Source organism: Canis aureus, chromosome 13, assembly GCF_053574225.1.
Source record: "Canis aureus isolate CA01 chromosome 13, VMU_Caureus_v.1.0, whole genome shotgun sequence".
Lineage (NCBI taxonomy): Eukaryota > Metazoa > Chordata > Mammalia > Carnivora > Canidae > Canis > Canis aureus.
The window spans coordinates 40,488,112-40,511,069 of record NC_135623.1 but is presented as its reverse complement, the minus strand read 5'-3'; the positions used below and the strand labels follow the sequence as shown (position 1 = coordinate 40,511,069).

The following is a 22,958-nucleotide window of genomic DNA, read 5'->3' as shown; positions in this document are numbered from 1 at the left end:
CAAGCCATCTTAGCTCACTCTGTATCTGAGGGCAGCATCCAACTCATTCTCCACTGGCAGGTTCTGTCTCCATTTGGACAGCTTGATCTATAAAGCACAAAGTATTCCAGATGGTTTGTAATTACCTAACAATGTGAATATGCAATGAAAATAATTCCCCCAAATCCAAATTTATCTGCTAATTCAAAACACCACAGTCAATGTTGTTCTGTGTACATCAAGCCCATGTATCCCCACAGAGCTCTAGTGGATTTTAGCGTTGGTAGTAGAATCACATCTCTGTGGGGTCTGAGATTCTGAAACATTCTTGAGCAATACGTTCAAGAAATTCAAAGACTTGGGGGACGGCAATGAAGAGGGCACTTGATGGGATGAGCACTGGGTGTTACACTACATGTTGGCAAATTGAATTTAAATTTTAAAAAATGTAAAAAAAAAAAAAGAAATTCAAAGAATTAAAAACACTTGTGATCACAGAATCAAAACAAGACTACATATCCTTCTGTAGCTCCATTCCCACACCTTTCCAATTCACCTCACCAAAAAAACAAGAACAACTCTTCAATCAAGTACACAACTTTGGGAAGCTCATACTTGGGGAGCAACAAGTGACAAAAAAGCCATGTGCCTAACCAGCTGGTCAGATTTAACAGTTCTCAACCCTGGCTGCACCTTAAAATAACTTCATGAGCTGTTGCTGCATGGGCCTGTGTTTGCACCCACACACGGGTACACATACATATGTGTACGTGTGTTTGTTCATGTCTGCATGTGTCTTAATATCACTGGATCACACACCTCCACAGATTTTGGCATGAATTGGCCTGGGTCAAAGTTTAGGGATCAGCAGTTTTTTTAAAGCCAGGGTTGAGAAACACTAAGCAAAATCAACCACAAGAGTCAATAGGGTGATTGATGGAGCTAAGTGGCCCATACAACCACAGGAGGGAGAAAAAAGTCACAGTGAGAATTTCTAAGAGAAAAGAATATTAAATCCATTTTTTTCTTTTTTTAAATCTATTTTTTAAAGTGAAATGGAGGCATCCCTGCTGGGGAGAGGCCTGTCACATGATTTGCTATTCCTAGAAAGAACTACAATTAGCTGCCAACAGATGCATTATTTCATCAGTCCCATAAGTACTCGATAAAAGTATTCTGCTCTTCCTTTATGTCAGCCTTGTAGAAGGGGGGAGGAGTGGAATCTTCTGATAAAATGCAGTACTGAACTATCAAAATTTCCTCTTAAAAGATTAAAATTAGCATTAATAAAAATAAAATATTTTAGCAAAATCTTATCTCAGTATACCTCTAAAAGCCCTTGAAAATTTTCCTCTTAAAACAAAAAAAGCATTAGTATAATGTTTTAAAAGCTCATTTCAATTATTAACACTACAGCATAATACGATTCCATTTTAAACCCAGTGGGAAGCCAAGATTGCATAGCAGAAAAAATCCTAAATCAAGAGCTAGGAGGCCTGGATTCTAGTTCAGCAATAAATTACATTAACTAGTTATGTAATCATGGGCAACTTGACTAAATCTCCATAGGCCTTAGCTTTCTCGGAGAAAAATTAGATGATCTGTGAATCCCTCATGGCTAAAATTCTGGAATACTGGAATATGTCTCCATCTTGCTAACTCTGGTATATTAGCAAATGAACATATTTATAATTTAGAAAACATAAAGTTAAGTCATTCTGGCACTCTACTAATAAATTTAACCAATTCCCAGCCACTATGCATAATCTGAATGAGTAAAACAATGAAGTACCTTTAATTTGGCACCATTTTCTATCTGAACTAGAGCTGGAGACTTCCTTCCCCAACTATGCAACCAGGGGATTGTTCCTGCCCCAACTCCTGTCTTTTCAAATGAGAAAATGCATGAAAAGCATCTTGACAATTTTTGCCACATCTTCTTACCATTATTTTCATAGTATTTTTCTTTATGTGACTCATTTTTACTTAAATAAAAGCAACATATTTTCAAAAAGTAACTTCATAAATAGAAAACAGTTTCACTTGCCATAAATGGAAGGAAACCATTAGATTAATACAAGGGAAAGAAGGCAACACAACTCAATTCCAGCTAAATACTGTTGTCTGCAGAAAGCTTTAGGCATAAGGAACTTTTTCTCTCTGTTAAAAAGAAAAACTGGCAAGTGTCAAGAGAGATGCTATGGCAAACGGAGACTTTCACCTGGATGTCATCAGGATTGAAACAGAAAGAAAACGGAAATGACTCCTACCATGTGATTCACTTCCACAGTCACATTTCATCTAAAATCATTTTGAGAACCACCCAAGATCATGGCTGTGCACACATCTCACATTTTGTGAAGCACAGCAACAAACGGGCCTTTGCTGCGTGCAGTGTGAGTCATCTCTCCGTGAGGATGGTTATTAGCCACAGCACCTGGGCTCCAGCCAAACTATCACGGAGGGCTCCTGCTGGAGCTCCTGTGCATCTGCAGTCCCCTCTATCGGAAACGTTCTTCCTCCAAGTACCCACTCTGTTGCAGAATTCGGGTCTCTGCTCCACATCCTCACAGCAGAGAGGCTTTCTCTGACTGCCCTGCACAACATGCGGAGCCCTTCCTCACCACTATTGTTTTTCTTCGTAGCACTGTAAGTCACTCGCTTGCTTCCTGTCTATCTCCATCAGACTATAGTACATCAGTGAGCTCTAGAAGGGCAGGGCTTTGTTTCCCAAAATACCCTAGCACGTAATGTCAATATTCAACATTTCTTCAATGAATGAATGAATCCCCTTGGTTGATCTTTATTACCAAGTCATATAGATAGCCTGCTATCTATCTAGTTGGCCCTCAGGCACTACACGATAGTTCTGCTGGGGCTCTCTGTGGCCTTGGCCCTCACCGCAGGAAAGGGTCTGGTCTTACCATGGATGCTGACCCACCATAGCCTCTTGAGGATACAGGATGCCACAAAGTGAAATCCACTCAGCCACAGTGCAAGTGCCTGAGCAGACCATAAGCTAGATAAGCTGAGATCAACACCGAATTTACTGTATGCAGAATAGGGCCAATTCATGGTATGACTGGAGAATCCTCGGCTAGAAATCTCTCCAGTAAACCTATTACAATCCCTGAGATTTTTGCCATTATTGCTTCAGTAACTTCAGACGCATCCAAATATACATCTGAGTACCAGAGTAGATCTTGAGTGAGTAGGTGATGCACCTCCGCACAGTCATACAAGGCCAGCTCCAAAAGGGATAGGCTGAGCCTGGAGCCCTTGGATAGAGGGAATACAGACCAGCCCTGCATCCTGCACCAGTGAGGGCAGCTAGAGCCAGGGCATTGGGTCCACAGTGAGGACCCACTCAACAGGCAAAGCCAAAGCAAATAGCCTCAGGAGGCTAAAGAGTTGAGGCATCTGATGCTAACATATGAGGCACTGAGCTGTGTTCCAAGACATCTGTCCTTCATCCTTCCCAGTGGCTAGGGGGATGTAAAGCCAGAATCTAGCCTGGGCCGGGGGGGCAGGAGGGGGATACAAAAACCTCCTAAACCTAATGTAAGACTGGAGTTAAAGGAAACATTGCCAGGCTGGCTGGTAAGTGAGAAACATAACAGAACCCCAGTCCCCCAAACAGGGCTGGGAGTCCTGGGGCCCAGGAGTCACTCCCACCATGCCTTAGGCTAAGTCCCACCAGCTGGTAAGACTGGGGCTGCCACCAACCTCCTTTCCAGACCCAGATTAGCTCAGGCCCTAGAGAGAGCAAGTCAGCAGACAGGGCCATGAGCAGTAGAAAGCCAGGCAGGCAGGCACAGGCTGCCTACACCCACACTCAGCACTGTTCTCATCTCCTAAAAGACCAGACAGGAGCCCAGAGAGGACAGCCAGCTGATCTACTGTCTGCTCTGCAGTCTTAGCCAGCAAGGGACACACTATGAAGTATCCCTTCCATGGTGCCAAGCTGGATTAAATAATTTTATTGCCAGAATTTCTCCTCTAAAATATGGGTCCTCATACTGTGAGAAAAACACAAAATCAAATATTCATTAACATCTTAGACATTTTTTTTAAACAGAAATAGGAAGACCCATCAGCTAGGTAGACTAAGAAAGAATCAAAGGTTTAAAGTGTTTTTTTATGTTTTGGGATATGCTGAGGATAGGCTTTAAGAGATCAGAGAGGATTAAGATACAACTAAATTCTTCCCTAAAATTTACATCTAGAATATAAATTTGAAGCAACTAACTAGGATCAATCACCAAATATGGCCTTTTGAGACAACTCAAAATTTACAAGCATAACACAGAAATTAAGCAAAAGGGAAACCAGGATTCTCTGAGAAGCCCAAGACAAGAACGGTTCTTAAGAAAATGAAATCAGTTAATCCTTGGAGAAGTTTCAGCCTCTTGGCCAAAGAGAAAGCCATTCCTGCCCATTTGTTCTCAAGCCTCCCAGGAGGAGACCACCAAATCTATACAAATTAATTAATAATGACAATCAAAGTGAGTAAAAGATCAGACAATGTTAATATATACACATAATATATAAGCATCACATTTTCCTACAGTTTAGTTCCTCAAAACTCAAAATTGCCTTTACAAAAATTTAAATGGACTTTTTAAAAGCTTATTAAAACTACTTTCTCACAACTGGAGAAGCACAGGGTCCTGAGAAATAGACCTCTGGTTCTATCTGCATTTTTTACAGGAACATTAAGTTGAAGGCATCTCAACTCTGATACACTTTCCAGGATTTAAAAAAAAAAAAAATTAGGTTTTCAATTAATTAAGTCCCAATGAATTTTAGAATTTAAATATCACCATCCACTTAATTAATTTAAACACTGAAAGTTTAAGGTCCCAAATAAGAGAAGGCTGTTAACTAACTCCTTTAAAATATATCATTTCCAAAAAGATTAATAAATGAATCGTTTCCTCCATCCCTTATTCTCCCCCACACATTATATATTTTTTAATTATATCTTTATATACCTTGCTAAAATTTAAGGTATTGCAGATTTTCCATAACATATGTGGATTTTAAAAGTGATTTTTATGAGAGAGGAAACTACAACATGAAGAAGGGAATGATAAACTTCAAATTCAGGATTTACCAGTAAGTGGGTGTTGAAGCTGAGCTCGGACTGAGGAGGAACACCCAAGGTTCTCAAAGGCAATGGTAATATTTCTTTTTTAATTTGAGTGATGGGGAGACAGGTGTTTGCTACACCATTATTCACCATACCTTACTTGTATTTTATGATCTTACATAAAATACTCAATAATTAAGTTATTTTAAAAGTAAGATTTTGTGATTATCATTGCTGATACATGTCAATCAAACTCTCTCTTCAAACATTTTTCAATAGCTGTGTTACTCGACAAAATGTAAAGTAAAACAATTAAGAGTACATAATTTGTACAGTAGCCAACCTATCGTTCCATTTGAACACTTCCACAGAACAAATTAATATTTTTCACACAGACACACTCAATTTTTTCTCACGTTATACTGTTTCATTCTGCTTACCTAAAAAAAAATTATTTTTCCCTCAACTTCTGTATAACTTTCACCATTTGGTAAAAAAAAAAAAAAAAAATCACAATTTCTTCTTGTTCTCTAAATAAATCTTGAAGAAATGAAAATGGAGTCACACCTTTATGAACAACATAGAACAGAACTGGTTACATCACCCAAAATGATTGTAAAATTAAATGAAATATTTTGGTAGTAACGGGGTTTCGGTTCGCTTGTTTTGTTGTTTCCAACTATCTGGTGCCAAGAGGCATCTCTAAGTTAAACACCAGGAAAAGACACTGGATACCCTAATACTTCTCTTAACATGTCCCCAGTTCCATAATATTTATTCTGTTTTCAGTAAACTGGTAGAAACGTCTTAGATACTTTCGTTTGGATTTGTTCACATACCTGGAGTATTTAATTTTGTAAGGACACTCGAATTCCTGTGGCCCTGAAAGGACAGCTATTTTCAGTATTTCAAAAAGCCTAACACATACATTTACCTGAAATTCAGCCATGCTAGGAAATGAAAATATGTTTGTTTTTTCCACTGGGGTTTAACCAAGCCCTCCTAAGTTAAGTGGTTATCTCATGCAGAGCAGATATTCAGACATATGTCATTAATAAAAATAGAAGAATTCATCATGATTAGTTAGTACCTGCAGTCTGAAAAATCATTCAAAATAAAACAAAATATGAGGTCCATGGGGCAAAAATAATAAAATTGGTCTTTTATTACTGGTAGTTGTTTTTTAACCAGTTATGTTGGTATTTTTAAAACTGCAACAACAAAGTCTGAGAACCACTGTCCCGGAGGAGTTCTAACTATCACTACTTTCAAAAACTCCGGAAAATGTTTATTTCCTAACTATTAAAAATTTGCAAGTTAACTTTCAATTTTTTATTTTTTTATTTTACTTATTTCTTTTTAAACTAATTTATGTTATTTATACTTTGGAGGTTTGGGGGTTGGTTTTTTTTGTTGTTTTTTTGTTTTGTTTTGTTTTGGGGGTGGGTTTTTGTTTTGGTTTGGTTTGGGTTTTTTTGGCAATTCAGTTCTCTGCTCCTCAAGCTTTGGAAAACAGTAAGTCATGGAAGTGTTAAGAGGGAAAGCGTCTCACATCATATCTTCTTCCTGCTACAAGTCAGGCCAGTAGCATCAGGATTGTTTCTCTTTTCCATTGCTTTCAACTTTCTTTAAAATCAAAACAGACCCTCTCCAAACTACTATTCTTATAATATTAAATACTCTGGGTATCTGAACAAAGCCAAACTAAAAAGAATGACTTTCAATCAATAACCTTTAAAAACTTAACCAGCTCTCTAAATAATCCCCTTTGGCCTAGGGAACAGGTGCAAGGCATGCCTTCCTAGAGACTGTCTCCTCCTTCATGAAGCTGACCTTTCCCAGCCGGCAGCTCTGGCACCCCACAAATCCGTTATCGGTAGCCTGATGCCTGCTTTCCCATCTGTACTTTCCAAATGGCTCCCGATGCCAAGAGCTGAGATATGACCTGGCTCTCAGATGAGAACATGCCTCCCAAGTGACTTGCCAAGTTTCCCTGGAAGCATTTCTAAATGTATTCTGTGACCTCCCTCCTCACCCTCTGCATCATGGCTCTACACTTCCTTTTTTTTTTTTTTTATATATATTTTATTTATTTATTCATGATAGACGTAGAGAGAGAGAGAACGGCAGAGGGAGAAGCAGGCCGACGCGGGACTTGATCCCGGGACTCCAGGATCGCGCCCTGGGCCCAAGGCAGGCGCTAAATCACTGAGCCACCCAGGGATCCCCGGCTCTACCATTCCTAATTCCACCTCCTCCTCCTCAGCCTCCAACACCATGTGCCTTCACGCCAAACTCCTTACCCACTGCTCACCTAAAACCCCAACTTCACATCCAAAGGACATAGTTTCCACAATTCTGCAGCTGGTCAGAAGTGATCTTTTCAGGCCTACCTGCAGGGAGCTCTGTTATGGCTTCTTCCCTTGCCTTCTCCAGCTTCTCCCTAACCCAGGGAAATTCCTGCAGGGAATCTAGGAATGCATCAAATGCTTTAGGACCTCTAGAAGGTAGGATATCCAGCAGCAGCATTGTTTTCCGAAGGCCTGTGGCTTGAGCTTTGATTTCTTGAAGGTGGTTTTCTGTCAAGACCCCTTCCTGGTAAAGATATTGAAGAACCAGTCCCTCCACCAGTACTTCTGCACCCAGCTCCAGGCGAAGGGAGCGAAGCACTTGCTTGTCTCTAGCTTCCATTTCTCCCTGGGAAGACATGAAATAGTAGCTCAGATTCCAGGAAGCTGACCAACCCTCCTAAAGGCAAACTCCTTAAGGTCAGGTACGTCTAGGAATCTTGGCGGAGTGCCAGGCCGTGGTGTTTAGTATATGGCCGTTAAGCCAAATCAAAGTAATCTTGAATATTTCTGAGCATAATGACCAACCCTGAATATGAATCATCTTTTCTAATTTTGCTTTCCACACAATGGGGTCCTCGCTGGATTCCTTGCTTGATAAGGACGTTTGGAAAAAACTGGGCCACGGACCCTGCTTAAAAGCAATTTTGATCTGAGAATTACAGAGCAGCGTTTCATTTTAACATACTAACAAGAACCAGCGGCTTTCCTCTAACGTCGACTTCATCAGATATACCGCAGGCGGCCTTCGGACCGGCTTCTGCTCAGCCCGCAGCGCAGTGGGCGTGGGCGCGAGGCCCGCAGGTACCGAGCCCTGTAAGGTCCTCCGCCCCTGGGAGCAAAGCCCCCGCCCCGTCACCTCTAGGTGTGCTCTGCGGCACCCCTCCCCCTAGGCGTTCCGCATCTCTGTGGCACCGCCAGGACCGCACGTGGGAGGGACGCTTATTGGGGATTTCCCCCCACTGCAGCCGTGGTCAGTAGCCACGCCCACCGCCGGGTCTCGGGGCGCCGGTGCCCAGGCTTCGAAGGCGAAGCAGCGGGGGGGGGGGGGGGGGGTCGGGGGGCGGCACGGGGGGGGCTCCGTGGGGGTGGGGGGGTAGGTGGCGACGGGGGAGGGGACGGCGTGCGCTGGCGGCCGCCCACGCCCGTCTAGAGCCCTCAGTTCCCTCCTTGCCACCTCAAGTCCTGCTGTATTACCAACAGGAAGAACTAGGAGGGATTTTCGGGGCAACCTGAGCAGGGAATGATCTTCAGAACGGATGGAAGGGGGCGCTGGCCCCCCCAGCACCGCCACCGCCTCCCCAACCCGGGCCCGGCTCGCAAACGCCGCAAGTTAGGTGGGCGGGGAAGCCACGCGGGGCCGAGGCCGCAGAGGCCACGGTGCGGGGCCTTCGAGAAAAAAATGGATACGGGGTTTCTGGTTTCCTGTTACTTACGTCTGCAAACACATGTATTTAAAGGAAAAAAAAAAAAAAAACCGCAACCGGAATCCAGGCTGTTAAGGAACCTGTACCATAAGTACCATCTTTGTTGAAGGCGAAGCCCCTCAACAGGAAGTGCTGTCGCCATCTTTGTTGAGGGCAAACACAGGAAGTGCTGTCGCCATCTTTGTTGAGGGCAAACACAGGATGTGCTGTCGCCATGTTTGCTGAGCGGGCCCAAGTGTGGGGGACTGAAGCTTTTTTCCGCCATATTTATTGCGGGTAAACAATATCGCCTCCTGGAAATGGAAAACAGTTAAGTATGTCACGTAGGGGTTTATCTAAGGGAGTATTTTAAGACAGGATCTCCAGCAGGGCGTTGCACACAACTGACCTGATAGATAAGTCTCAAAAGTCGCCTTATCTACGAAACCTTTCCTGACCAATCTATTTAAAATTGCAACATTAATCTCCTGCATTCCCCATCCCTTTTCAAACTTTGTTTTTATCTGTGGTACGTTATCAACCTCTTATTAAAACTTTTACTCAAGTATTGATCTGTCACCTGTCATCTGTTTCCCTCCACTAAAATGCAGGGTCGTTTATATCATTTTATATCACAGAGTTCCCGTTGCAGCAACCAGCTAGCTACTCTAGAAAGAAAGGGATTTGTCATGGTAAATTGGGGACATTCACAGTCATTAGAAAGGCTGGAAGAGGCCTAAACAGCACTGCCTGACTGACTCCCGGCCACAATCAGGAAGGAGGAGTCGGAAGCCACCACTCCACAGTCCCAACCTCTTGTCAACACCGACAGAGTAAGTGACTGGTCATTGAAACACTGCTGCAGAAAAGCCAAGGTCTCCAGACCTGTATTTTCCAGCAGCATCAAAAAAGCACCTGCAAAGCTTACTTTGATGCATGCAATTGGTGACAGCTATTTCACATGGAGAACATTTGCAGCAACGCTGTCTGGAGCATGTGGTTTGGAGAGTTCCGGCCTCTAAAGCACAGAAAGACATTCTAAATCTTTTTTTTTTAAATTTTTTTTTTTATTTATTTATGATAGTCACACAGAGAGAGAGAGAAGCAGAGACATAGGCAGAGGGAGAAGCAGGCTCCATGCACCGGAAGCCCAACGTGGGATTCGATCCCGGGTCTCCAGGATCACGCCCCAGGCCTAAAGGCAGGCGCTAAACCGCTGCGCCACCCAGGTATCCCCAGAAAGACATTCTAAAAAGAGAGCAGCTGATGCTGGCTGGTGACCTGCTGATTTCACCACATTTTTCATTCAGAAGACAAGAAAAATGCATGATCCAAATATAGAGAGATACCAGAATATCAAAAGGAGGGTCATTCCTGAATTCCTTTATGAAATAAGGCATATAAACACATTCATTGATTCACTTTAAATCAGTTTGGTGCTATATGCAGAAAGTCATAGACCTGCTAAGAATTGGTTTATGGTAACAGGAAAAAAAAAACAAACTCAAATATCACTATTTCTAGATGTTAGGTTTCCCGATGATCGGCGGAGAAATTAAAGATGGCAGAGCCCGGCAGTGGGTTCGAGCCTGCTTTAATAGGAAGTGCTCCCGGGCGAGGTTGGGTGATTCAGAGTCAGGGAAGTTGCGCCCAAAGGGGGAAGTGTGCAGGCTTATAAGATGGGGTAGGGCGGGGTTGTTGGGAGGTTGCTAGCCTCAAGTCGGCTATTTTGAGGTCCCCAGTCTCGCCAGCCCAACATTCCGATCCTTTTTTGTTGTTGTTATATGGGGCGACTCAGATCTGGCTGCTTCCTGCTGACATAAGGGTGTCGTAGGGCTTGTCGGAGGTGGGCAGGCGAGTGTAGGGGTGTAAAAGGAGTTGGTTGACTGACACCCAGGCGATTTCTTGGAGCTTTCCCTGCAAAAATCGGATGACACAAGGGGCAAAGGAAATTAGGATGATTATGGCACATAGGGGGCCAGCCAAGGGAAAAAGCCAAGTCATCCATGTATTAGGGAAGAGGTCCCAAGCAGTGGCACCCTGCTGTCATGACTGGATGCGGTCCTGGAGTTCCTGGATTTTGGTGGTGACAATACCCGATTGATTGATATAGTAGCAGCACTCTTCATTGAGGAATAGACATGTTCCTCCTTTTTCAGCTGTGAGGAGGTCTAAAGTCCACCTGTTTTGGAGGGCCACTGCTGCCAGGCTAGAGAGTTGGGTCTGTAGGGCTGTTAAGAGAGTCGGTGATCCATTCCATGTCATCGTTAAGTTCCTGGGAAAGCTTATAATAGAAGTTGACTGAGGCCCCGATACCTCCAGCCCCAGGCGCCACCCAGGTCAACACTCCTGGTCCTGAACGAGGCGATAAGCCCCAGTGGGCTTCCTTAAGGGGAGGATAGGGGTATTACAGGGCGAGCTGATGAGGTATGAGGAGCCCCTGTTGTTTGAGGCGGTCTATGATGAACTTAAATCCTTATAGGTGTGTCAGGGAGATGGGGAACTGAGGACGGGCTGGATAGGTAGATTGGTCTTTGAGTCTGATTTTTATAGGTTGATGGTGTGACACCACAACTGGCTTGGAGGTATCCCAGACCAGGGGATCGACAAACAGAAGGCGGGGGGGTTTGGACACCAGAAGGGGAAGAGTAAGGTGGCTAGAGGTGGTGGGAGAGGGGGAGAGTCGTATAGTGGCCCTGAGTTTATGGAGAATGTCCCTTCCAAGAAGGGACACCGGGCAAGAGGGAATGATAAGGGAAGAGTGAGCAAAAGGGAACCCGTCCAAGCTACAAGTGAGGGGCGGGGTTGACCTAGGACTGGAGGAGGTGCCATCAGTTCCCATCACCATCACTGGGGAGGGCTGACTAGGTCCCGAATAGGAGGGCAGGACAGAATAGGTCACCCCCGTGTCCAGCAAGAAGGATATGGACTTACCCGCTACCTGGAGCGTAACCCTGGGCTTGGCATGGGTGAGTAGGGTGTCCGAGTCTGGGCGCCGTCAGTCGTCCTCCACACCCAGTAGTCGGAAAGCCGGATTCACCGATTCAGGGTCTCCTCCACGTGGAGGCGGATCTAATTGGGTTATTGGGTTAAGGCTTCCCTAAGTCTATTTAGAAACACGGGAGGGTTCTCATCGGGGTTCTCAACGATTTCTCGCAGTTTGTCATAATTGACCACCTTGTTTGAGGCCGCCCTCATGCCCGCCAGGAGGCATTGCCCCATGCAGTCCCGGCGTCCGCGGCCCTCCTGGCCGGCCTGGTAATCCCATCCGGGATCCGCCGCTGGGATCCACTGCCAGGATCTGCCTCCGGGATCCGCCGGGGCGCCCACGGGCATCGTGAGGCCGGGAGACGGGCCTGGTCGGCGTGTTCCCGCGCCGCTGCCGAGTGCGCTCTCTCTTCAGGAGTGAGAGTCGTGGTCTGCACCACAGGTAGGTGGTGCCATGTAAGGTCACAGGCCTGAGCTAAACACTGAAATTCTTCGATGTAGTTACCTGGGCTGGCAGAGAAAGAGCCCAGCCGTTTTTCAGCTCCTCCCGCAAGGGGCAGACAAGGCCCGACGGTGTCTGGTGAGATCTGGGCCGGGCGGCGACCGGAGGGGAGGTCGAGGAGGTGGGGGAGCCGGAGGGGAAGGAGTAGGAGGGACAGCGTTGGGTTCAGGGTAAGGGGGAGGTGGAGGAGCCGCTGGCCCCAAGCGGTGGGAGGATGTGAGGTTCTCCGGGCTTTCGGAAAGGGGAGAAGGGGAGTAAGAGTCGAGGTCCTTGGGGTTGGTAGGAGGTATGTCGGGAGGTGGGGTACGGGCAAGTAGGACTTGGGTAGGCGAACATCGAGGGCGGAGGGAGGGCCAGGAGCGCAGATCCCAGGAAGCTTGTATGTAAGGAACCTCGGACCATTTGCCTTGGTGTCTGCAAAGGTTATCAAGATCCATAAGAATTTGGTAATCGAAAGTTCCCTCTGGAGGCCTTCGGGACCGGTTGTCTAATTGGTATTGAGGCCAGGCTCCCGTACAACAATGGGTAAGGCGACGCCTCCTCAGGTCATGGGAGAACCCCAAGACGTCAAGGTTAGCCCGTAGGCAGCCCAATGGAGTTTTCAGACCAATCCTGGACTGGGTGTTTCCCATAGTCCTGGTTGGGCAATTCCAAGGTCAAAACCCGGGGTCCCGGTTCGTCCTCGGAATTAGGGAAGAGAATCAGAGGCCGCCGCGGGGAAGAGGACGGCTCCAGATCGCCTGGGAGCCGGCCCGGGTGGGGGCCACGGGGGCGGAGGCCGTGTCGCGACGGCCGGGGCTCTGACGCAGCGGCTCTGACGCAGCTGCCGTTTCCTTCCGCAGAGCGAGGACGACCGCGGACGGCGAGCTCCCCCACACCCCGCGGGGCAGGAGGCCGCTGGTGGTCCTGGCCAGGAGAGGAGTCAGCCGTCCGTCACCCAGGTGAGGTCTCCATCTCCCCCCGGGTTTCGGCACCAGATTGTGAGGTTTCCCGACGATCCATCGACGGAGAAATCAAAGATGGCAGAGCGGGCGGAAGGTGGGAGGTTGGGAGCGCGCGGCCGAGGGCGAGGCGTGCAGGCTTCCGCGGCGCTGCGGGCTGCGGGCCTCGGCCGCCATCTTGAGGCCCGTCCCGCGGCCCGACACTAGACACTACCCGGGTTTCCTCAACGAACCCCTCTGGTGGAAGATGAGAAGATCTTTGTAAGCAGATCAGTGGAAAACCGTTCTAAACCTCTCTCCTCAAAGCCTTCTCATTTTTGTGACCAGTCTGAAGTGTTGCTATACAATATACTATTTTATTATACCAGTAGTGACCATTTCTTTACATGGGTGGCAAGTATTATTATCAGCATTTTACAGATGTGAAGACTTGTGGAATCAAAGTGGTCAAATATCCCAGCCAAACTTTCACAGCTAATATATAGCAAAACCTGAATTCTAACCAGGTCCTTCTAATTTCATGCCCTTTCCAGTACACAGTATCTACCCCACAGTCGCATATGGTGAAGCATTGGTTGCTCTAACGACAGCCGGAATATTGGCAGATCATTCAGGTGCCACTTCTCACTTGATACTCTGAGCTCCTAGTACTCTCTTCACAATCTTTCTCCCTTTTTTTTTTTCTTTTTTTTTCTTTTTTCTCCTCTGGAACTGCTGTTCCTTTCCTGGGCAAGATTTAGCTTTTGTACGTGGACAGGCAGGCATTAGCAACATTCTCTGCCTTCATCCAGATGAAGTGCAGACCTCTTGCAACACTGGCAATAGCTGAGGTTACAGCAGACTTTTGGGTGTAATTTTTCCAACTATAAACTTTGGTAATTTTCAAACAAAAACCAAAGTTGAAACAAATGGCACAAAGCACACCCATATAAAACTACCTAGTTTAAAACACTTCCTAATGTCTTGTTCTATTTGGAAAGGCTTGAGATCTTCTGGGAACTGGAAGGAGATATTAATGATGACGTGCAGCAGAGGTAGTGAGCAAACAGTGAGTTCCACAAGAGTTCACAGAGGAGAAGAGAGTCAAAGGCAGCAAGAGACCATTCGTGCAGGAGCTGAGGGGCATGGAATCCAGATATTGAGCAACCTATGAGGTTAGCTGTTAAGGATCTGACTTAAATTCATAGAGAGAAGCCCTTGATTATTAAATTCCTCTTCATGTGGCAAAGTTAGATGAGCATTCATGCTACCCTCTAAGCAACTAGGCTGGCTTTGTAATTGAACTAGTCAACTGACCTCAGTCAGCTGACTGCAGGATTGCCACCCCACATTAGCATACAATGATACTTCTCTGAGCAGCAGACCAAAGGTTCAGCTTCACTCAAATGAAAATCTAAGGCAAGCAGACTGAAAAGTCAAACACAGATCAGAAACACTATCACAGATGATTACTCCTCCACTCTGTTTATTCCTTCTCTGTAGGCTGGAAATGTGCCCCTGCAGAGGATTAAGCACCTGTTACCCAGTGGTAACAAATCTATTTTCAGGAAGGACAGATATTTCCCTTTTTCTCTTTCCCCTACCATGTTTACTTGTGTCAAGACATACCCATTGTTAACATGCAGAACAAAGAATCAAATGTATTTTTCTGTCTTCTTCTTTGGTCTTTAGTCCTGCAACCTTCAAAGCAAAAATCAAAGGAGTCAGACATTTTTGGTTCTTCCTGTTTCATGAATGTGGAAATTAAGCTATGGGGAAAAACAGATTCTTTTCAAGCACACTTGAAACAGTTACAGAAATAGATCACAAATTAAGTTATGGAGAAACCTTGATAAATTAAAAAAATCAATATCATACAAACTATGTACTCCACCATCTCACAATAAAATTAGAAAATTTAAGGGTCGCCTGGGTGGCTCAGCAGTTAAGCACATCTGGCCTTTGGCTCAAGGCATGATCCTGGAGTCCCGGGATTGAGTCCCGCATCGGGCTGCCTGCATGGAGCCTGCTTCTCCCTCTGTCTGTGTGTGTGTGTGTGTGTGTGTATCATGAATAAATTTTAAAAAACCTTTTTTAAAAAATTAGAAAATTTAACAAAAAGATAGTTTCAATAAATCCCATTAACTAAGTAAAATAACTCTCAAACTCGATTTAAAAAAAAGTCACACACTTCTATTGGTACAGTCATATCGAAAACAGCATGAAGATTCCTAAAAAAATTAAAAGTAGAACTGTCATGATCCAGCAATCCCATTTCTGAGTATAGATCCAAAGGAAATGAAATCAGTATCTGACACAGATACCTTCATTCCCTAGTTCATTGCAGCATTATACACAATAGCCAAGATAAGGAATCTACCTAAATGTCCATTGGTAAATGAATAAAGAAAATGTGAGATTATATGTATATGTGCGTGCATAACTACATATATTACAAATATACATATATTTGGCCCTTAAAGAAAATTTTTGTGCCCAAGATTGCGAATCCGAGAAACCACCGAGGAGGCGACACCAATGCAAGCACGAGGGTTTATTAACAAGCTCGAGCTTGGGTCCAAGTGTACCAAACACAGCGGAGCAGGGACTTGGACTCCAAGGTTAAGAGGCGAAGCAGTTTTATAGGGGCCAGTGCCCAATGAGATTATAACACACACATGGTCATGTCGATCCACACGCAGGTGGCCAGCTGAGTTACAATTTACCCTATAGTGACCGTTTGAACTAGCCTATCACTGGTCAGAATTGGCTCGCAGGTTTGGCGGGCAAAAGGCGGGGTTTACATTCTTTGGCGGTTAGGGGTTCCGCATTCCTATATGAGCTGGTTTCCGGTAAGGGTGTGCCCAGCGGTTGACTAGGGTGGGGCAGCGCCTTAAGCAATAAGCAGGTCCTGTGGGGGTTATACAGGAGATGGCGGGTGTAGCACAAAATGGAGTTAGTCCTGCTCTGCTTGTCCAGGGGTAGGGGATTTTTGTTACATTCCTTGGGTCCCACAAAAATCACACCTATTAGAATGACCAAAACCCAGAACTCTGACAACACTGAATGCTGGTAAAGATGTTGAGCAACAGGAACTCTCCTTCATTGCTAGTGAAAATGCACAACAGAAGAGCTACTTTGGGAGACAGTTTGGCAGTTTTTTACAAAACTAAATATACTCTTATCATATGATCCAGCAATGTCCTCCTTGGAATTTACTCAAAGGAGTTGAAAACATATTCACACAAAAACCTGACACAAATATTCTTAGCAGCTTTATTCATAATTGGCAAATTTGGAAGCAACCAAGATGTCCTTCAGTAGGTGAATGGACATTTTTACTGTCACATCCAGAGAGTAGCATATGATTCATCCCCCCACCAAAAATAAATGAGGGCAGCCCGGGGTGGCTCAGCAGTTTAGTGCTGCCTTCAGCCCAGGGCGTGGCCTAGACCGGGGATCAAGTCCCACGTCAAGCTCCCTGCATGGAGCCTGCTTCTCCGTCTGCCTGTGTCTCTGCCTCTCTGTCTCTCATGAATAAATAAAATCTTTAAAAAAAAAAAAATGAGTTATCAAGAATGAGAAGATATGAGGGAACCTTAAATGCATATTACTAAGTGAAAGAAGCCAATCAAAAAAGGCTGCATAAAAAAAAAAAAAAAGGCTGCATACTGTATGTCCTGACTATATGACATTCTAGGAAAGACAAAAACTATAGAGACAGTAAAAAGATCAGTGCTTGCCATCAGATTGGGGGGGCAAGTATCACTAGGGGAGTCACAGAGGATTTTTAGGGCAGAAAAAATACTCTGTATGACACCATAATGATGGATACATGTCATTATACATTTGTCCAAACCCAAGGAATGTAGAACACCAAGAGTGAACCCAAAGGTAAGTTATAAACGTTGGGCGATTATGATGTGCCAATGTAGGGTCATCAATTATATCACTCTGCTAGAGGATGATGAAAATGGGGAATTCTATACATGTGTGGAGCAAAGAGTACACGGTAAATCTCTATACCTTTCCTTCAATTTTGCTGTAAACCTTAAACTGCTCTAAAAAATAATCTTAACAAAAAAAGGTGGGGGGGAGAGATAGAAAGAAATCTTGTCATGGATGAATATGGAGGATATTATGCTAAGTGAAATAAGCCAGATACAGAAAGACAAATACTGCATGATCTCACTTATATGTGAAATCTGAAAAACTCAAACTCATAAAAGCAGAAAGTATAAGGGTGGTTGCCAGGAGCTGCGGGTGGGGAAAGTAAGGAGATGTTGGTCAAAGGCTACTAAGTTTGAGTTGTACAGAATGAATAAGTTTTGGAGATCTAATGTAGAGTGTGTGGCTATCATTAATAGTATATTGCATACTTGAAATTTGCTAAGAGAGTAGATCTTAAATGTTCTGACCACACATAAAATGATAGCTATGTGACATGATAGATATGTTAACAAGGTTGATTGTGGTAATCAATTTACAATGTATAGATATATCAAAATATCACATAAATGTAAGCAAATTTTATTTGTCAATTATATCTCAGTAAAGCTGAGTACAAAAAGTCACACAGTTCTGACCAATAGAGTATAGAAAGGGAGAAAAAAAACCTTTATAGCAGAGAAACATAGCAGACACTACCTGGACCAAATGATCAAGCTTAACATCACCAGAAGTAAATCGTATTGATATGATGTGACAAAAAAGGCATATCACCTCTGGGCTATCCTTCCCCAAAATTCATAATCTCAGTGTTTTCATGAGGAAACATCGTATTATCGCTTCTCGGCCTTTTGGCTAAGATCCACTGAAACATCATATGAACCCAAATTGGGACACCTTCCACAAAATATCTGACAATTACTATTAAAAAGTCATGAAACTCTCACAGATTGGAGAAGACTAAGGATTTGACAACTAAAGGAAGAAAAGAATAAAGGGATAGGAGAGAAAAGGAGGAAAGAAGTAGAAAAGGAAGATGGTGAAGGATGTGCCCATCGTCAGGTAGGTATGAAGACTTCTGGACCTGAATTCTTATTCCCTGTTTCACATTTGCTATTTTCTGAACATGCAGTAGGAATCTCATATAGCTTCTCTTCCCCATTACTCTCCCGGCCACCCAAAAAGATTTAAAAACAGTATTTGTCAAAGGAAATACAGGCATCTATCTCTGTAACTGTAAATCCTAAAACTATACTTGGAATATTCAGCCATGCTAGCCCCTCTTTCTGTATAACTCTTGATAAAGGTATTATGCTGTAAGTAATATTACCTGAATCATATGTACTAATTAATTATTCTTTTACTAAGTTATGAACTCTGATGATTCCTCAAGTTCTCTAATATTTTGTTTTGATTTTAGGTTAATTATAGCTTATTGCAAAAATTCTGAGACACTTTATAAAAACCTAAATTATAAAATCTTTTAAAAGAGTCAAATAACGGTACTTGGGTGGCTCAGTCAGTTAAGCATCTGACTCTTGGTTTCAGTTCAGGTTATAATCTCAGGTTCATGAGATTGAGTCCTGCATCAGGCTCCCCACTCAGCAAGGAGTCAGCTTCTCTCCCCTCTTCTCCTATTGCCCCTCCCCCTGCTCCTATGTGCTCGCTCTCTCTCTCTCTCTCTCTTTCAAATAAATAATCTTTAAAGGAGCCAAATACATTATTATGCAAATTATTGTGTACTGATATAATATCCCAACAACATTTCCAGATGTTTGAAGTATTATAAGACTTTAGTGATTGATAGTACTAGGATTGCTACAATTTATTCAGAATTTGACAAGTTTTTATTGAACCCACTTACTGTGTGCTAGGACTGGCTAGGGCTAACATACTGAAAGAGATATGATCTCTGTCTTAATGAACCTTAGAGTCTAGAGGAAACAAACAAACAAAAATAATCATTGTATTTATTGTATTATACAATAATACAACATAATTATAATTATTATACAATAATGCAATATGATAATACAATTGTATTGTACAACAGTATATTGTACATTACAATTACAATGGTGAAGAGTGCTTTGATAAGAAAAACTGGTCAGGGAGCTAGGGGAGGAGAGTTGATTTCAACTGATTCTCCAGAGAAAGCCTCTTAAAGGAGGTGAACTCTCTTAGTTTTCTTCAAAAACTTAAAGTAGTTATAAAACTGTACTGTACACATTTAAAATATGGATAAGAAGCCAGTAAGACTTTAAGGTAATAGGATACCTAAAGATATTAGGGCATGCTAAAATAAGTTCTGAGTTTCATAATATTCATGATAAAAAGAGAAAACCATTTGTAGTGTGCAGTTCCCATCTCAGAAAATACACTGTAATCTAAAAAGACTAACATTTCTCCAATGCTGGTTGCAAGCAGGAATTTATCATCTGATTCTTTATATAAGGAACATTAGATCAATTAATACCATGATTTCCCTGTGTTATTTTGTACAAGATACCAAAATGTTGTTCAAATGTACCTTCCTGGTATTACCCAACATAAAGCAGAAGATAATACATCTAGGTCTGCCTTTCTGGTGATATAACTAAATGCAATGACTTAAAGAAACTAGTACATGAATAATGAATGCCATTTAGACTGTCAAGTACTAGCTAACAACCAAATCTAAGTCTTCTGAATGGCAAAACTTAATAGCTACGTTCTCTGCTGAGTATCTACTGGGCTCACATCATGTACCATTGATGGAAGAGAAATCCATACACTTTGGATAGCAGACATAAGTGATTAACTTATGTTAATGTTAAGTTAAATGTTAAGTTAAACATTCCATGATGAACAATTTAGTAACCAACCTTCTATTCTTGTTCAAGGAAAATGACATAGAAGCAAACTATGCTGGCCTCAAGGAAAAGGGTCAAGGTGTTTCTCAAGGAACAATACCACCACACATTTTAAACTGTTTAAGCATATAGCCAAGTGTTTGGCTGAGACAACAGAATTTGACATCATAAAGCACCAAGAAATTATTTGACCCCGCTTCCCCCTCAAAACCCTAAGTATTTCCATTACCAATTGGCCACACTGACCACCAAAAAAAAAAAAAAAAAAAAAAAGAAGAAAAAAGAAAAAAGAAAAGAAAACCTTCACATGGATCTTACAGAGTGTTTCTTTCCAAGCAGAACTTCAATCATCATCTGCCAGGATGATTTATCAGTAAAGGTACCAAGTATTTGAATGAACTAAGCTTTTAACTGGGTTTACCTCATAAAGTCCATTTAAAAATTAGACAATGACTACTAGATATAATGATTTTCATTTCCACATAATTGATGTCAGGCTGTTCTTTCTGACAACAATCTGCCAAAACATTCAGTTGCATCTTAAGGCAAATTTAACCATTAGCCCAGAAGAGGTACTTCTCTTCCTTCCCATTTGCACTGATAAGTGGGCATACTTCCAACTCATCCACTAACTATACAGGAAGTATAGAATTTTGAACAAATAGTGGATATTAATATTGAAGCATTAGAGCTGTTCTTCAAGGAGACTGTGTTTAATTTAACAGGGGAAAGAAATCCGCCATTAGATGGATTCTTTATGTCTCTTCTCCCTGGATAATGACGATTTGAATGCTGGGGATGCTTGGAGTACCAGTCAACTACAAGTATGAAATGGACTGAAATGAGCTTCTGTCTGCCCATGGAAGTTCTCCCAATGACAAAATGAGTTTTAGACAATAGCCTACTTCACCAAATTCATTTGGCCCACATAGATCTCCCAATAGACAATGGCCTAAGAACATCAGATAGGCAGAAGGAAAAGGAAACACACTTTCCTCGTGACTTTTGAGAGGTTCTCCTCTTGAGTGGCAGCTTTAGACTGTCTTCTCTTGGGAACAGAGAACTGATTTTCCATTTTTGTGGTCTCTATCAAATCATCTAGTACTATGAACACAGCATGTGTTCAGTAAATATGTTTGGCCAACAACATAACTAGTTCTTTTGATTTCATTTTATACATAGTACATAAAATGGTGCCTGCAATAGGCACTCAAAAATATGGGTCAAATGAATACTTATAAGACCAGTGTATTACAATCAGACTTCTTTTTGGTCCCCATTTATATATATTAAAGAATGTAAGAAAGTCAAAAAGTCCTTTCAGTTCATTTTTATGTGGATAATTCTACAAGAGTTATATATTATTATTCTAAAGTTTTGTTATGAGTCATAAGTACCTGACATTTTAAGAATACTCCTACAACCTCTTCTCTTTTCTAACTCTATTCATTTCCCTAAGTACACTCCTCCAGCTCACTCCATTAAATATTATCTAAGGAAAAAAAACCCTAAATGTTTAACTCTGGTTTCCTGTACTCGGTTGTTTGCTTGAAAACTCCATTCAGAGTTCAACAGGCAACTCAATTTGTTCAAATCCAGACTTCTGATTCTTCTTAAACATCATCCTCAGCCACATCATCTCCAACCTGCTCGATTTCTGTAGATGGCACCACTACCCCATTTAGCCAAGGCCATAGGAGTCATGTTTGATTCCTCTCTTTTCCTCATACCTCCCATCCAACCCATCAATGAATCCTGTTGATTCTCTCGCCACATCTCCAAACCCAATCACATCCCTCTCCATCTTCCTCATCATCTAGAACTTTGCTCCATCTTGTTATTCAGATGACACCTTAAATGCCACTTCTCTAGGGAGGCCTCTCCTGAACACCTGATCTAGAACTGCTCCCTCAGACTCTATCACATCACCTTGTTTCATCTTTTCCTTAGCATTTATCACTATCAGTAAATTTTCTTGTTTGTTATTGCTTCCTACTTGTTTCTTTCACTTTCGGTCTCTCCTCATTAACATGCATATCCATAAGAGCAAGGACATTTGCATCTTGTTTGCTGCTGTGTTTCCAACATCTACAAAGAAATCTGACACATAATAGATGCTCAATAAATAGTTCTTTTACTTTATTATTTTTTAGTTCTCCATGCCCAATGTGGGGGTCAAACTCATGACCCTGAAATCAAGAGTCGTACGCTCTACCCACTGAGCTCACCAGATGCCCCTAAATAGTTCCTGAATTAAGAAGTCAGTGAATCAAATAGCCAATAAGACACAACTTTACAGTAAGAATAAACAGAATGCAAAACAACACATGTTTTTATGTAAAATAACATATTCACCAAGACCCAGTTTGATTGATCCAATTTCCCTCAACAGCACTAATTTTAATTTTTTAAGCTAATAATTATTGAACATTTACTTCCAGGAATTGGGGCCATTCTTTATACATATCATCTTATTTAGCTTTTTTCAATTCTTGCACAACCTTATGAAGTAGGTATAACTAGCTAAGTGGCAAAGCTAGGATTCAAATATAAGTCAGTCTTATCCCAAAGTCCTAAGACCTAATTACTGCTCTATTGATACTTTGCTCCCTTCAGCTTGGCCAGGTTCCCTGGAAATATTCACCCAACAGTGGCAGCTTAGCTTCAATTTAGAGCCCATGGATCTCTCCCGGAAGGTTGCAGTTCATCTTGACAGCACATGGAGAGCAAGGGTTGCCTTCCCTCAAAACATTCTTCCTAGGAGGCACATCCTGCAAGCACAGGAAGACATTATCCAAAACAGCATTTACCAGAGTCAGCTCATTATTTAACGTATGAACCTTCTGCAAACCTACAACAATTATTATGTGCTTTCTAAGACTCAGTAGTCTGAAGATAGATGTTCTTTTGCTATACAAAAGGA

The 22,958-nt window shown here is 42.7% G+C and overlaps 1 protein-coding gene and 2 long non-coding RNA genes across 15 annotated transcripts in view; 1 reads left to right on the top strand and 2 right to left on the bottom strand.

The window, feature by feature from the left end:
* The window catches only part of CRADD (CARD and death domain containing adaptor protein), a 177,856-nt gene extending 164,436 nt beyond the window's left edge, over nucleotides 1-13,420 (bottom strand). Inside the window, exons 1-4 of one of the 12 annotated variants that reach the window (XM_077845825.1) lie at nucleotides 12,003-13,344; nucleotides 11,760-11,897; nucleotides 8,933-9,139; nucleotides 7,465-7,768 (exon numbers count right to left, since the gene is read on the bottom strand). In XM_077845825.1, coding sequence (XP_077701951.1) covers nucleotides 7,465-7,768; nucleotides 8,933-8,944 — 316 coding nt within the window. In that variant the 5' untranslated portion in view covers nucleotides 8,945-9,139; nucleotides 11,760-11,897; nucleotides 12,003-13,344. Of the gene's footprint in view, nucleotides 1-7,464; nucleotides 7,769-8,107; nucleotides 8,258-8,855; nucleotides 9,140-10,193; nucleotides 10,743-10,773; nucleotides 11,212-11,759 lie in introns of those variants that run through there. The other 11 variants (XM_077845827.1, XM_077845828.1, XM_077845824.1 and 8 more) reach the window with 11 other exon arrangements.
* Nucleotides 7,991-20,932, top strand: LOC144282324 (uncharacterized). The gene is made up of 5 exons (XR_013350736.1): nucleotides 7,991-8,223; nucleotides 13,158-13,256; nucleotides 18,133-18,245; nucleotides 20,066-20,414; nucleotides 20,761-20,932. It is a non-coding gene; the product is annotated as an uncharacterized LOC144282324 (long non-coding RNA).
* LOC144282325 (uncharacterized) overlaps nucleotides 17,816-22,958 on the bottom strand; it is a 37,001-nt gene continuing 31,858 nt past the window's right edge. For both annotated transcript variants that reach the window (XR_013350739.1, XR_013350737.1), the window contains one exon: nucleotides 17,816-22,806. This is a non-coding gene — a long non-coding RNA (uncharacterized LOC144282325). The remainder of the gene's footprint in view (nucleotides 22,807-22,958) is intronic.